This window comes from Pinus tabuliformis, chromosome 5_2, assembly GCF_031772625.1.
Source record: "Pinus tabuliformis cultivar Carrire ecotype Pingquan chromosome 5_2, CPIR1, whole genome shotgun sequence".
Lineage (NCBI taxonomy): Eukaryota > Viridiplantae > Streptophyta > Pinopsida > Pinales > Pinaceae > Pinus > Pinus tabuliformis.
In genome coordinates, this window is record NC_142306.1 from 834,187,221 (window position 1) to 834,203,407 (window position 16,187).

At 36.5% G+C, this 16,187-nt stretch overlaps 1 protein-coding gene across 1 annotated transcript; it reads left to right on the forward strand.

Moving 5' to 3' along the window:
- The first annotated feature begins 9,103 nt into the window (after positions 1–9,103).
- Positions 9,104–10,267, forward strand: LOC149161918 (mitogen-activated protein kinase kinase kinase 20-like). The gene has a single exon (XM_089435042.1). It carries the CDS (start codon positions 9,104–9,106, stop codon positions 10,265–10,267), a length of 1,164 nt encoding a protein of 387 aa, XP_089291168.1.
- The last annotated feature ends 5,920 nt before the right edge of the window (positions 10,268–16,187 follow it).

Sequence of the window (16,187 nt, forward strand, 5' to 3'; positions counted from 1 at the left end):
TGATTTCAAAACCACAAGAATCATTGATCTTTCAACAAACAACATCAGAAGCAACTTTGGAAAAATCAAGCCAAAGGTAGGTTTTTTAGCCTAAGAGGAATCAATGTAGGCCAGAGTGGGAGACAGTGCACTGCAATGCACTATCTCTAAGCTAGGGGTTGCTCTGCAGCGAATTGTGACAAGACCAACACTGCACTGGTGCTAGAGAGTCAAATCAAGAGACATTCAAGTACAATTTTTGACTAAAAACACTTCAAAAAGATTGAAATAAGATCAATAAAGTCAAGCAAAGTCTACTAGGGTGTAATATGATCAGGGTAAGCCACCAAGAATGACAATCATTCCCTAATGGAGTTGCCAATTTGTTATATGGAATTTTCATTTACGAATAAACACATTTTTCCTAAGTGGGTGGCTACACCTAGGACAACAGAAAGAAAGTAGTTTAACCTTTTCCTATAGTAGATAGATGAGATGAAGGAACTTACTTGAAGTCTTTCTCTTCCTTAATCCCCTTTGAATCGCTCTCGTCGCTCCCACTTGAACTAAACCCACTCAATTGGTACCTGTATCAAGAGAAACAAAAACAACAAACGATTAAAGCATACACGATCTATCTATTATAATCCATTGGAATTGAAGACATTGAAACACATAATAATCGTAGATATGAACACTAATATGAGAAAAGGAATAAACTATTTATTAATGTAGAAGGGAGAGTATAACCCAATACAGTTTGATCCTGTGCCACTCCTCCAGCTTCAGTCCAACCCTTGCCACATCAAAATCACACCAATCCAGCAACATAACATTGCTTAACATGAAATCAATTCTCAAACCAACAAAATTTCCTTACAAAATTCAGATGATAGCCCCCTGATCCCTATGATGAGTTCTCAATTTATAGGAAATGGAGGTGGTTTTGTCATAAATGAGGGTATTGAATGGCTTTCCAAAATTGGAGTTAGTTTCCATGGAGTAAGGGATGAGAGGATAGGAGGTTAATGGATCCTTAGCCTATCTGATTTCAAGCTCATAGGAGGAGATAAGAGATGGAATCCTTCTAGAATCAAGGAATATTCCTAGAACCCTATGCAAATTTCGCTCAATCTTGCCCAGCGTAGGTCAAAGAGGGCTAAGTTCACTACAGTGCAGGCCAGAAAGGGTTTGCCAACTCTGCAGCGCAGTTAGCCCCAACCAAGGCTAGGCCGATGTCCCAAGGAGGCATTTCACAAGTCTTTAGGACAAGAAAATTTCATGGAAGGAAGCATTCAATGTGATGACTTGTCTAGGGAACGTAACAACTGAATTAGGGTTTGATGCGCCCTAATTGTACTGATCTAAATGTCAGGAGTGATGTGCCTAAATAAACCTGTAACAAAGGGTGCAGTCAGTTGACCACTAGTTTTTGAACATTATTTCTTTTAGATTCCACCAGCTGGCTAAACCCCCTAAGTTCCCTTTCGCATCTAATGACATCATTTCACAGACTTTCCAACAAGAGCCTGAAATTTTAGACATTCCCCCTTGTTAATGTAGAAAAACCTATAGATTCACAAGCTAATGCAATTTTCTAAAGAAAGAGACAAGAATCTACTTCTACTCTTTACAGTGGAAGCCCATAAACATCGAGAAAAGATGAGGAATAGAGGAAGAGAATCAAAGTCACATAAAATAATAAATATACGGGGAAAGCCACAACTCAAAACCCCACTATTTGTTTTGTATTAATACGGAAAATCAAGATGAAATTACAATGCTTGTTCTCTCTAGAACAATCCCAACACTCAACAAATTCGATCTCCAACTCATAAGACAGCTCAAGGCAAAATCTTAGCCAATTCAAAAGCTCTCCAAGTCTCTATTCCAATGTGTAGTTCCTATGAAGGATAGTTTGTATTTAAAGGGAAATAAAACCTCTAAAAATAGCGTATTCCCTCAAGGATTAGTCTTGAATGCATGCACTATTAGTGCAAATTAGAAAAATCTAAAACAAATAGTACATTGTCCCTACACTCTAGTCTCAACTGGGTCTTTCTCAGAATCAGCATGCATGAGTTTCTGATGGTGGAACCTTCAGTTAACTAGAGTAGCACTAATTAGGTCACTAGTGTCCCAACTGATTGTTTACTCACTATTAGTTCCTGAAATTGATTGGAACTAATTTAACTAGACTTAACTCAGTAAACTGAGTTAACTAATTACAACTCATTCATATCTCATCTTAAACTCCTATAAGTTAGGGAGAACATATACATGTCTTTTAAAAGACTTCCAATTCGAATTTCCTAAATTAATTAAGTTAATTAAATTTAATTAATTATTTTCAAATTTCTATGAGAAAAGAATTCTATTTTAATTCACAATTTAATTCAAGGACAAATTAAACTGGAATTTCTTGTTGCCATCTCTCAATAGTTAATTTGGTTTCTTTTAGTATAATGACAACTTGAGTTTATGTTCTAATACGTTCACTAAAATATCATTGTTTCCCTTTACTATTTACCCCTCTAATATTCCATGAGATAATATGCATGATGAAAGGTTAAGTAGAGAAGGTGGATTATCCAACATAACAGTTTCTTGGTCCTGACTCACCTAGGGTGTTTTTTTGTGTTACTTGGCTTATTTCTTCAGCGTATTTGCATTTTTCTTTGATTCATTATTCAGAATTTCTTTCCCCTTCTCCTTGAAAGTTTGGAATGCTTGAGCTATTTTTTCATTCAATAGATCTTGACACTTTGTTTTCCAACGAAGATAATCATTAGTGTATAATTCTCTATTATCCAAGATCAAATTTTCTAGGTAGTTTTGGGCCCAACCATTTATCATGTATACTAGAACTTTTTCTTCCTCTAATAGGTATGCTTCTTTATGGTTTAATAGGGGGGCCACCTCATACAAACTTGGTAACGTATAGAGATCAAAACTTGCCAATTTTCTTCCTCCATTTTGCATTTGGCCTCGTTGTGCTCTTGAGATGGTTCCGCTGTTAGGTTTACCATTTGTGCACCCTCGCCTTTTTTCATGTTTTCCTCCATATCCTCTCGCGCAAAGTAGGGATTTTTCTCCTCAGTTATCTTGGATGTAGTTGAGCCTCGATTCTTGTTGTTTCATCTCTTGGTTTGGACTTTGGTGAATTCGTCAGAGGTTGTTAGACCTCTAATAGGTTGTGCCTTCCTTCTTTGTGGGAATTCTCGGATTATATGTCCATGTTCATGGTAGAGTTGACATCTGAATGAGACATGTTCGTAGTCCAGGGATTGATTCCAAATCCCCCCTTCGTAATCTAGCTCGACGGAGTCCGGTAATGGTTGAGATATGTTCATGTATACACATAACTTGACATATGACATGTTTTTTCCCTTCTTATTGATCTATGAGAGATTGACGAAACACCCTAGTTCTTGTCAAATTCCTTTTAGGATTTCTGGTATCCAAAAATCCATAGGAAGTGAGTAAATTTTGACCCATACCGGTGCTTTTGTAAACTCTTCCTTATCAGGATTGAAAGAAGCCTCCCAATACCTGATATAAAGTCCGACATTGTTGAAAAAATACGGTCCTCCTTCGAAAACCCAAGCCTTGTCCTCAAGATTGGAGAATATTATTGTAAAGAATCCTTTTGGCCCTAATCTTAAGTCCACCTCTCCTTTTGGCTTTCATGTGTCTTGTATCCATCGTTCCATATCCTTCTCCGTAGGCCATATCCCTATAAATTTGCAAATGAAAGTGTGATCTCGCATGTGTCTTCTATAGTCATGTAATACTTTGGAAGGGATGATGAATCTAGGGTTTTGAGGGGATTTGGAATACAATGACCTCGTAAGCTCCTTTGCCACTAGTCTCTCAAGATTGGTAGATGGGAGGATTCAGAGGTACTCCCCTTAGGACTAGGTATTCCTCCAATTTGGGAAAACCTGCCATTTAGTGAATTTCGGAAGGAGGGGTAACCCCCTCCCACCCTTGAATTCATTTCCAAGGCCAAAGAAATTTCTATTAACAACTTCGATATGGAGATTTCATTAAAAAATGGGTAGAGATGAAGGATTTTTCCCTGGTTAGTTATAGATACCTTGTTTGTGTGCCTCCTTCACTGCCTTCACTACCTTCACTACTCCAGAGAGAATTTACCCCGTAACATAACATATATCATAAACTAATATTATAATATTTCAAACATAATGAAATGCACATAGAAACAAAACAATTAACAAACTCCAAACTATTATAATGCCACACAATAAGAAAATTATAGGTGGATAACGAAAACCAACACTTAGTGCTTAATAGCTTTTGTTCATTGATGAAAGTTAAAATTATGATTTTATTATTTTACCGTCACATTTTTCTTGAGGTCATGACATAATGCACCAATGTGAGTGGGCTTATCAACAAATTGTTGTTGTTTTTTAACCAATTTTTTTTTGTTAATTTAAGAGATTATATCATGTTGTGGTGCTCCTCAAAATTTTGTTAGACTTACTTTTATTATATTTATTGGCCAACAATAGCATGCTAAAATACATAGCAAATTTCCAAAATGGAAATTCTTTACATAAGTTTACAGACAAGAAATGGAAAAACATCCCAAAAACAAAGAGACAACCAACAAACATCATACATCATAAGTGTTTACTGGAGACGAATGATCTGGACCCGATCTAGGGGGTGGTGGAGGTCTGAAACCACAATGCAAATGCCCATCCATGTGAACCAAACAAGTTTCCATATGGTCAAGTTGATCATGGATGCACCACTACCCTCTCCAAAGGCTAACTAGTCAATCATGTATCTCCCACAAGTTGTGACAGATATGGTTCATAAAATCCATGATGTCACTATGATCATCTTGTCAGTCTAAGTTGAATTGGTCCAATGCATCACCTAGTTGTCTAATCACACTACCTTAGTCTTCCAGTGAAGGATAGGGAAAATTTTAGGGGCGAAATTTTGCTAATTGACTATTTTTCGAACATTTTCTGAAGAAAAAAATATTTGTCAATTTAGTTAAAAAACTCTCATATTTTTTACATATATATGATTAAATGGAAAATATTCGCCAAAAATTAAAAAAATTTAATAGTAAATTACATGTTTTTTGTTGAATATTTTCCTACATTCTATATGTATGAATTTTCAAACCAGAATAACTACTTATAATACTGTAAATAAGAATAATATTTGAATCCTTAAAAAATACCTTGGTGCAGGAGGGTCGATTTTTTCTCCATGGATATATTCACAGTGCTATTGTTGACCTTGAATTCTCCTCTCACCCAGTCTTTGACGAGCCATATCATGATGGGGAGGCATATTTGCCACACCCTCTTAAGAGTCTCGACCCTAAGAGAGCACACCTCTATAACACCTACTAGGTGACCCCTTCAACCCACGAGAGGCTTCAACTAGCCTCGACCCCTAATACAAAAGATATATGACAGTGAAATTCCCACTAACCATCACAAAAGTCCCCCCAAAAAGCACAATGGTACCTATATTAACAATGCACAGGTTCAAAACACAACCAAGTAATAGGAAGAACGGGACAGAGTTTAAATAGGGCCCGTAATTTTCGAGAACAACCCTTCGAGCCACGAAGCAATAAGAATTTTGAGATGTAAACCCAAGAATCTCACCAACCATCCTTGTTCAAGTTTCTAGAACCAAACACACCAATGCGTAGAGAGGATACTTTTCCCAAACCACTAAGACCCTCCAAAATGTAAGGCTAGGACTGGCTATAAGACCCAAGTACAGACCAAAAGAACCAATAGACATGCAAGTGAACCAATGAAAGAGAATAAGGTAAACCATCCTTGATAAAAGGCCTAAAAGCCTTACCAGAAAATTGAAAGCTAGAAGGTTCTCCAACACTTTTTCCCCTTCACTCGAGCCTCGCCTCAACAACCATTGCAGAAACTCAAAGACGTGGAAAGTGAGTTGAGAAGAGCCCCTAAAGCCCAAATCCCAAATTTGAGTGCTTTGAATTGCAACCGAGGAATATGCAATGCCATCAAAGTCAACTTGAACCCTTTTCCTATTAAGCGTGGTTGGAGGAGCAGGGATACATACATACACAAAGCCACCTTGCACATCCAAATATCCAAATTCTTTCGCCACCTTAACTCCCATACCCTTGCTAATCCAACGTCAATCTACAAATTCGATTCTACCACCTATATCTCTATCCTTCTCTAGAAAAATCATCTCAGACTTAGCACATAAAGTGTGCTTGAAACACATCCTTAACTCCTGTGCCAAGTGAATGAGGGTGGTTGGCCCCTCCGTCTTAATGATTCCACAAGTATTCGCCCCATTGGGGAATTTTTTTAATTATTTTATAAATGGTATTTTTAGTACAAATTCTTATGACCTAATATCTATGTGCATGCTTATGCAGACCCTATCACCATTCTTATGTTGGTGATCAATGGGACAATTGCGATTTTGGAGAACATATTTTATAATTTTTCACATTGATATTATATATAATATATATAAGAGAAAGTATATATGTAGCTAGTTTATATTTATTTTGACTTTGGATCTACCAGGCATCATCTAGAGGGAATAAATCTAAATTTCATTTAAGGTGAAAATAGATTTGATCCCTTTAGGATGGTAGATCCGGAGTTATGGATCTAGGCTAGTCATAACTCTATTCTTACATCTTAATCTTAACTCTAATCTTAATTTATACTCATGTAAATAACATATTTTCCATTAGTTAATTTCCATCATAATTTAAGCAAGCCTTTTTATAAAAAATGACAACCTACCATTATTTATGTTTTCCTCAGCACTTTTGTAGGAGTAAAACTATAAATGTGTAGACTTTCTAGTGGTTACTATCCACCAAAATTTATGCTTGTCCTAGTGCCTTGGACATTAATTAATTTATCCACTTCACATCTCAATGCCTTCCAATGCAAGGCTATAGGATTCAATTTACATGTTGACTACTATGAATTCAACATTCACCAATGTAAGTTGTAATTTTTTATGTAATTTTTCACAGAGTATAATTTCCAACTTGAGTGGCAGTGGCTATAGCTATCCTCCAACACTTGTTTTAATTTATATACTAAAATGAATCTTAATTTATAACTACTATTTATATGCGATATATTTTAATGTGATAAACATACTATGATTTTCTTTCATCTAAAAACGATTCATAATTTTATTTATAAAAACAAAATTACAACATAACAAATCAAATTTTATTATTTTATTTACTTTTAATTTTTTATTATTAATTGAGCTTATATGTAAATATATTATGCTTTCATTTTGACTTAAACATACACATCTTTTTTGTTATTTTTTTTTTCGTTTTAAATAAAGAATAGAAAATTTTATTAGAAATGGTTTGGAAAAACATTTATTATAAAATAACATAAAAATTTAAAGCTAATAATGATAAATACTCCTGATATAGATTTAAATGTGGAAAATTGTAAATTGTAAATGAATCTGGTTATAATTGAAAATTTGGAGAAAAATAAAGAAAATTAAGACTCTTTATTCTCACTCATAAAAATATTAATATATACAATAATTGTATATTCTTATTTGTATTAAGATTTTATTCATATAAAATCAATTTAAAATATATATATATAAAAACAAATAGTATTTAAAAATTTTGTTTTTAAAAAATCGAAAAACATTTCTATATTATTAGTTTTAAAAATTTAATTATTATAAAAAATCTATTTAAACTAAATATTTAATTATTATTATTATTTTAACATTTTAATTTATATTCTATTTGAATTAAATATTCAATCATAATTTTAAAATTTAATTATTATAATCCATTTTAACTAAATATTTAATCATAATTTTAAAAATTAATTATTATTATTATTTTAACGTCTTAATTTATAATTTATACGCTCAAATGATTTTAAATAACATAAAATTACTGTCTAACCAAATTTATTTAGAGAAATTGTAGCCAAAACCTCCCAAACATAAAATAATCAAACGGCATCGTAGTAATTCTTTGTCGGTGAAATCTGCCGTCTCCTCCACCCAAATACATATTTATACGATGCAGCCTCAAGGTTGTTCCACACTGAACGCCACGTGAAATCTGAAACATATAAAAAGCACCGTAGTGTACAGTTTCTCGTATGCATGGGAGGGAGAATTATTACCCGCTCCGTCACGCAGTAACTGGAAATTATGATGTGCATCGATGCCCTTTACATATTCTGGCTTTGAGGTGAATCTGTAATTATTTTCGGAACAGGTGGGTGGATTTGGTACTTCAACGGTTAAACTCTTCACACATAATATTTTATTTTTATTTTTTTATGATCATTATAGTTGGTTCGAAATGCATCGACAAATGATACTTCATGTGATTTTCGCTGAAAAATCTTTCACATTCTTCATATGGATCACAGAAGCCTGAACTCTATAATCATCATAGTTGTTTTTGAAAATTGATATTAATTGTTGAATTGAGGCTTCTGTGATCCATATCAAGTTTAAGAGAAATTGTTTGCCATAAATCACAAGATAAATCATTTGTCAACGCGTTTCTAACCAACAAGTGTGGTTCATCGTCACGATTGTTGGTTCGAAACGCGTTTGTGATTTACGCCCAAGAATTTCTCTTAAAATTGATATTAAATTTTAACTATAAATTCAAGCAAACAGCTAAAAGTTTGTGGAATCCTACATTTTCCTTTTAGAAAATTTAACAGTAGGAATGTCTGAATAGTATTTTTGATTTTAGAAATTGATTTAACACCATTAAAAACCTTGTGATACCCAAAATCTTAAAATTTAATACCTATAATTTAGATTTATCAAATTTCAACTCAATTTTATCAAAATCTCGTCAAAATTTACATAATTTCAGGACAAATTTGAAGCCTGGTTAGACTGGCTTAAATTTCACTTTATTATAAAATTATAAAAATATTATATTCATGTGCTTATAAATATTTATTTTGCTATATCATTTACAGTTTCACCCAAAAACAAACATGTAATATATAATTTTATGACAGAAACGCCTGATCCCTGTGCTTGGGAAGCTGTTGAGTTAAATTGTAGAGTTCTGAAGATTTGAGTTGCAATGTCATCAGGCATTCGTTTTTCCCCAGCAAACATGTTTGGCAGGAACTGTGACACACCAAGAGAATGGGTGAGAGGAAGAGTGATTGGAAGGGGAGCATTCGGTACTGTTAACATGGCCATAGATAAGGCCACTGGGGGACTCTTAGCTGTGAAATCCATAGATTGCAATGAAAGCAGTGAAGCTGCATTGCTGGCCATGGAAAATGAAATCAAAATTCTGCAGAAACTGGACTCTCCATGGATTGTCAAGTTCTTAGGTGAAAATCACACAGTGGAAAATGGTGTCCACCAGAGGAATATGTTGATGGAATACATGGGTGGAGGGAGCCTGTCAGACATTGTGAAGCAGTTTGAAGGGAAACTGGATGAATCTATTATTCGCATCTACACTGCTGGGATTCTAAAAGGCATCCATTATCTCCACAGCCAGGGCATTGTGCACTCTGATATCAAGGCTAGGAATGTTTTGGTTGGGTCCTCTGGAGTGAAGTTAGCAGACTTTGGGTCTGCTAGAATAGTTGGTAAAGGCAATGGAAAAGTGAAGTTGTCTGGAACTCCAAGGTGGATGGCTCCAGAGGTTGCAAAGCAGGTTGAACAGGGGACTCCTGCAGATATTTGGTCTCTAGGATGTACTGTTGTGGAGATGGCCACAGGAAAGCCTCCATGGAATAATGTTTCTCATCCTCTGGTTGCAATGTACAAAATTGCTAGCCCACATGAACTTCCTGAGTTTCCAGAATCTTTATCTAGTGAGGGCCATGATTTTCTAGAGAAATGCTTCAGAAAGGACCCTGCAGAGAGGTGGACTAGTGCCCAATTACTGAGTCATCCATTTCTCCAAGATGCCAATGACATGAGCTGCAGGTCTCCCACAAACACTCTGGATATTCATAACGTAGAAAGGAGCTATGGTGCAACTTTGTCTTCTGCCAACTCCCCTGTAACTTTCCTTCGTACTGTTCCTATATTATCTTTGCCCATGAAATTTTCTGAACCTACACCACAGGAGGCGATGCAGCGAGGGAGTGAGGAAAATATGGTCATTAAAGGGATTCAGAATCCTCCGCCAAAAAAGAGGAAACTTCAGTTCATGAATAATATTAGTAATGGACGAGAGACAGAGGCACAGGGCTCAGCCATGCAAACAAAGGAAGGTGCATGATATCCTGCTAGTTTTAAAGTTAATGAAGTTAACCCATTCCATGCATGCACAGTCAAATAAATATTTTCTCCTAATAATGGATTACAGTCAACTAAATCTTTCCTCCTCATTAAAGACCACTACAAAATTATAGAGCTTCCCAGAAATCTGTCCTCTCTGCACAAAAAAATCCATTGAAAGTATCCCTGAACATTTATGGCAAATCATCAATAACCTTAACATAATGCCGATTCACACCAAGAGACGCCACATATGGACGTGCCTACTAATTTAAATTTGTAAATATTTATCAAGATGCATATTTTTCAGATTTTAACAATAACACATAAAGGAATTTTTATGTATTAATTTAATATTTAATTGGATCAAAATTTTGTTATTATTAGAATAGGATACAAAATATTTTTTTTTTTTATAAAATTACATTATTTAATACATTAAAAAACTATTTAATAAAAATTAATAGTAAAACTTGAATAATAATAATTAAAAGTGAAATTTGAGTATTAATATCTATAAAGGATATACATAATCTCTATTGAATTTCTTGTAATAACGAATAGTGAAACTTTTATATATATATATATATAAAACACATACTGAAATTATAATTAATCAATTTTCTTGGAAATAGATATGTAAGAAAATCCTAAGAGAATAACATTTTGTTTATAATCCTTTGAAATTGAACATCCCACGTTCCAAGATAACAACATAAAGTGGTGGCATAAGGCCTCAATTAGACATGGCCCCTAATGTATTGCTTCCAACAACGTGTGAAATATCTCAAATCATGCCTCACAAAATGGAATAAGAATTTGGGTACACATTTAAATCCCTAAGATATCTGATTGTTTAAATCACTATAGATTATTTTTATATGTTTTGATCCATTATTTAGTTAGATGTCTGAGAACTCATAGAGAATTCTTATAGATCCAATATGGTCCTACTATCCCTCACAGCATATGTTTTGATCCATTATTCAATTAGATGTCTGAGAACTAGTAGAGAATTCTCATAGATCCAATATGGTCTTACTATCCCTCAAAGTGTTGAAGGTGCAACAAGATGATGGAGCTTAGCGGAAAGGAGTCGCTTTCACTAAGTTGGCCCGCAGGCTATTTTTGGCGCAAAGTCTATTTTTAGACTATATCTATTTTTAGACATATGGATCATGGTCTATGAGTTGCGAGATGTTGTTTATGGATGATTGGTCATGTTGGGAAAAATAGATGGACTTCTATTTTTGGTTCACAGCGGAGTGATCAGAGTCTATTTTTAGACTGTCAAGCTAAAAATAGAAACAGTCAAATATTATTAGCCCTTAGTAATATTTGGACTCTAAACATTATCTTATTCTCTTGGAGCACTTCAGTTCGAGCTATGGATGTGGCACATGCAGCTGACAGAAGGAATCACGTGGTTTCTTATGTGTTAGTTGAGCTATTGCATGGAGGACTTAAGTTAGAACTCATGCATGTGAGTTCTGTGGAGTTGGATGTGGAGTTGATGGAGTTGTGTTCAGTTTGACTTAGTTGAACTAGTTGTATTTAGTCTAATTAAAGAATACACTAGTGATGAGTTGTGTGAATTGATTGTTAATTAATTCACTAATTATTAACTCATAAAGAAACTAAAGAATACATCAGTTAACTCAGTGCATGGATAGTTCAACAGAGACAGGTGTTAGAGGTAAGTGAAAGGGTGAGTTGTGACTATCAGTTGTGCTTGAGATTTTGCACATGCATGGATTGAGTTATGTCAATGAGGATTGCGCAGTGTGGGCCAATATCAAGGCAATTGTAGCTTGTGCTCACGTGATTCTCTTGCAGCATTGTGCAGTGAGGCAGGCAAAGGCTAAAGCAGTGGTGGAGATTTGAACCTGTGACTTGTTCGGATCTGAGCTAGTTTTGTGTGTAACAGGTGGAGATAGTATTGAGTACTTGTGAGGAGTATTGTCCTATGTATTGTTACATGTTCTCAACCATTATAATATATAGATAGTGTGGGGTTTTCATCTGTATGCTTTCCCCGGGTTACATACTGTGTTAATGTGTGCATGCGATTGATGTTTCATTGTTTTTGATGCTGCTAAATTGATGATCAACGTAGAAGAGGTTATGTATTATGCATGTATTCCGCAATAGTGTATAATTGGGATAATCTCTGTGAATAAGTGTTTATTATTCAAAATTTCTATTCGTGAGAACAAAGTATTTCTTGTACAGAGATCGATTGTATGGGCATTCACCGGATATCTCACCTTCCAAAAGAAGGATGAATCCAAAGGCTACCTGGCCCGATTACAGACTTTCCCTGAAGAAATAAAATGTAATCACTTTCTGAATAATAGATCTGATGATCAATCCTCGCTTTGATATCCTGTAGAACTTTTTCTACAAATCAAAGAGCTCTGATACCATAGCGATGGGTAATGATGAGAAGTATAGTGTCTCAGGTGTAGGCACGGTTATTTTTTAGAGGGAGCATGGAGCTTGCCTTACCTTGACCGATGTCAAGTATGTACCAGGACTGAAGAGAAACTTGGTGTCGATCGCGATGCTGGAAGACAGAGGCTATGATGTAGTCTTCAGTAAGGGAAAGGTTTTCCTTAGACACATCATCACTAGACAGGTGAAGCAGATTGGTTCACGGGTCAAGAACCTGTATGCTCTTGAGGTTCAAGATGCATGCAAAGCCTTGAGCAGCGAGGCAATTGATGGAGACTTGGTGGTTGAGAGGGAGCATATATTACCTCTCAACATACACAGCCAGAAGAAGTCCCAGATGATTGTGGAGGAGCCACGATTGGTGCAGCAGGTTTAGGAGGTTGTGGAGCAGCCATAATCAAGTACCTGAGAATAATAAGGAAAAGAAGAAGAAAGAGAAGAAGAAGAAGGAGCCAAAAGCGAAAGGGGGCAACCAAGCGTCGTCTAACGAAAACCCACACACTGCACCGACCAGGCCTAAGTCGCCATGTGTCATTTGCAAATGAAACCACTATCATCGAGATTGTCCCTGCATCCCTCGGATCTTAAGGGACTGGTCTCCTTGTTTGCACAACCCGGTGTTGTCAACCTCTGATGATCATGTTGAAAACACATCGTCGACTAGTGAAAGTGAAGCCCCAAGACAAAAAGGAAAATATAGATTTCCTTGTAAACTGTGCAAAGGCGATCATGTCATCCACCATTGTCCCTTCTTAGACGAGGCTAAAATATTTTTAGACGATCGTCCGGTTTCACCGCTACGACTTCCTCCTGGATATAAAAAACTCTTACCGAGTCCGTCACTAGTTGAAAATCTGGCTGACTCGCCCAGGTGGTCAGCCGAAGCGTCTATCATTGAAGACCAACCATCTGAACCCATACCAGACGAAAGTCAAAAGGTCGAGGCGGCAGTTGACCCGGTCTTGCCTTCAGAGGTTCCATCTTCAGATGATACAGTCACAGAAGAGAATAAGGATGACACTGTCCAAATTCTTTTCGTAAGCACAGACTCCGATGATCATGGGGGCAATTTACCCATTCCTTTACCGCAGGAAGGAAGTTCGTCAGATTCGTACCTGGCCGTCTATTCGGTCCCACCTCCAAGCAACCTAGTTGTTTCCTTAGACTGGAATCAACTAGGAAGACCCCGTTTACCGGCTAGTGTACCATTCCGAATTATTGCTCAAATATATAGAATGGTTATGGCTTGTACCATCATAGATGAAGGGGCTTCTGTGAGTATCCTTTCCTCGACTGCTTGGAAAGCGCTTGGTTCACCATCGCTTTTGCCTGAGATGAGAAATCTAACAGGCTTTGAGAGGGAAAACCGTTCATATGAACGTAATGGTAGTCCAAGGACCCCTGGATTATAATCTACTCCTTGGACGAGACTATATTTATTGCATGGGAGCCATTGTCTCATCACTCTTTAGAGTAATGTGTTTTCCGCATGAAGGAAGAGTGGTCAAGCTCGTAGACTAGCTTTAATTTCCTGGATCACGCATAACAAATAGTCATATACCATCCCTAAATGGTCTTTTCACACAAGGAATGTCTCATCAATCTCCAGTCCGTCCACTTGATGAGCGCGAGTGATTCGGGGGACATGACTGAAACCCAGGGGGCATGCACCGTGGTCTGCTTCGGCAGGAAAACTTCGGGTATAGGGTGGGTTTCCGTGAGAGATATATGACTAGTCTATACTCCCGTCCGTGATTGGAAAAGGGGTTAGACTGGAATAAGATTCCCTCGTCAAGATTATGTGAGTGGATTGTCTCACCTTTGTCTATTTCAGTAGACATCACCGAAGAAGTGTTTTGTTTGCGGTGTGAATAGAACAATCTTTGGTAACCTGAAAGAGGTAGACCTTTCCTGATAAAACAAATGTTTTGTCAGTAGAATGAAAGGTGACCTTAAAGCTTTATTTTATACCTGGGGGCATGCAAACCTTTTGGCGTGCAAGCAAAGAGCGATCATTTATCTGTTTTTTGGATTGGTCGTTTCCTAACTTGCATAAAGAAAGGATGTGGGGAAAAACTCTAAAAAATGCCATTTCATATATGAGAAATTCTTATTATACGACTGGATTAATCGAGTAGTTTTAGCACATAGTTCAAGCTCGTTAAAAAATAAACATAAGTCATGAGCAAATATTTCTCCACGCGTTTAAGCTCATTAAAAAATGAACTATTTCCCGGTAAATAACCATCGTGAATGTAGTACTTCAGCCTTTAAATCCTTGGTCGTGTTCTCATCATCACCTCCACTCTGTATTGGCCGATCATTCACCTCCATTTGATTGTTTACCCCTTTTGAGGAACAACTGCGAAGAGTGATCCCACTAGCCATCCTTGTAACACTGTTGTGATTGGAAAATTCCAAACCTTACCTGGAATCAGCTGCTACCCAATTTTATCACTCGTTCCTCAAAAGACGAGTCTCCTTTAAGCTCTTTTCAACTGACTCGTAAAATATGAAAAGATTGCCGAGCCATTGGCCTCTCCAGCTCGTTAAAGGGACCGGAATTGCTATCCCTCCTTTAGATTTTAATCTTTTTGGACCTGAGGGATTGTTACACAAAAAGATCGAGCGCTTGTTTTGTTCGGCTCATTAAAAGGATCGAAAATTCATCCCTTCTGTATTGTTTTATACTTTTTCGGACTTAAGGGATTAGATGACGAAAAAGGAATTTTGGAGTTTCCTTTACGTCCCTTTTCATACTCTTTAAAATTGAAAAGGATCGAGTTATCTTTGTCATTAAACCCGTTAAAACTTAATAGCGACAAACTTGTCCATAGCAGACAAGAACGAGTTTCACTATGGCTCGTTAAAACATAGCGATGGGTTTGCCCGAAGGGAAAATTATAGAACAAGCATATGTTATCCTCCTCAAGCTTGACAAAAATAAAGAGGTACTGATCAGCAATGACTGGGGAAAAATTGGGAAGAAAACTTGAAGAAACTTTGTTGGTAGCAAGTCGCTCTTGAACATGACACTTTCACTCCGCATCCAAGTCGGGTTGGGTTGTTTCATTCACCGGTCACATCACCATGGTCCCATCACACCATCCACATTTTGGGTTAATGCTACCAATCCATCACGTCAGTGTCGCCGATATGTTCAAGAGAAGTCATTCAGAGAATTCACCTGTGTCTCACCCACTACAATACATTTACACTCCATTCTTTCATGACCGCCACCTTGAACCTTATGTCATCAGATCGTTTTCACCTCCATTAAAATCATTTGCTCTGTTCTGTGTCATTGATGTGGGATTCATTAAGGCCCTCCTATGACAGATCGCTTCTTGTCGACATCAGCTCATTATCCAAGAAGTCGATCTAGGAACACCCCGTTCAGTACTTTGAAGCTTGCATGCCTCAATGGCAAGTTTCTCACTTCCGGCGACAGGTTTACATCAATGACC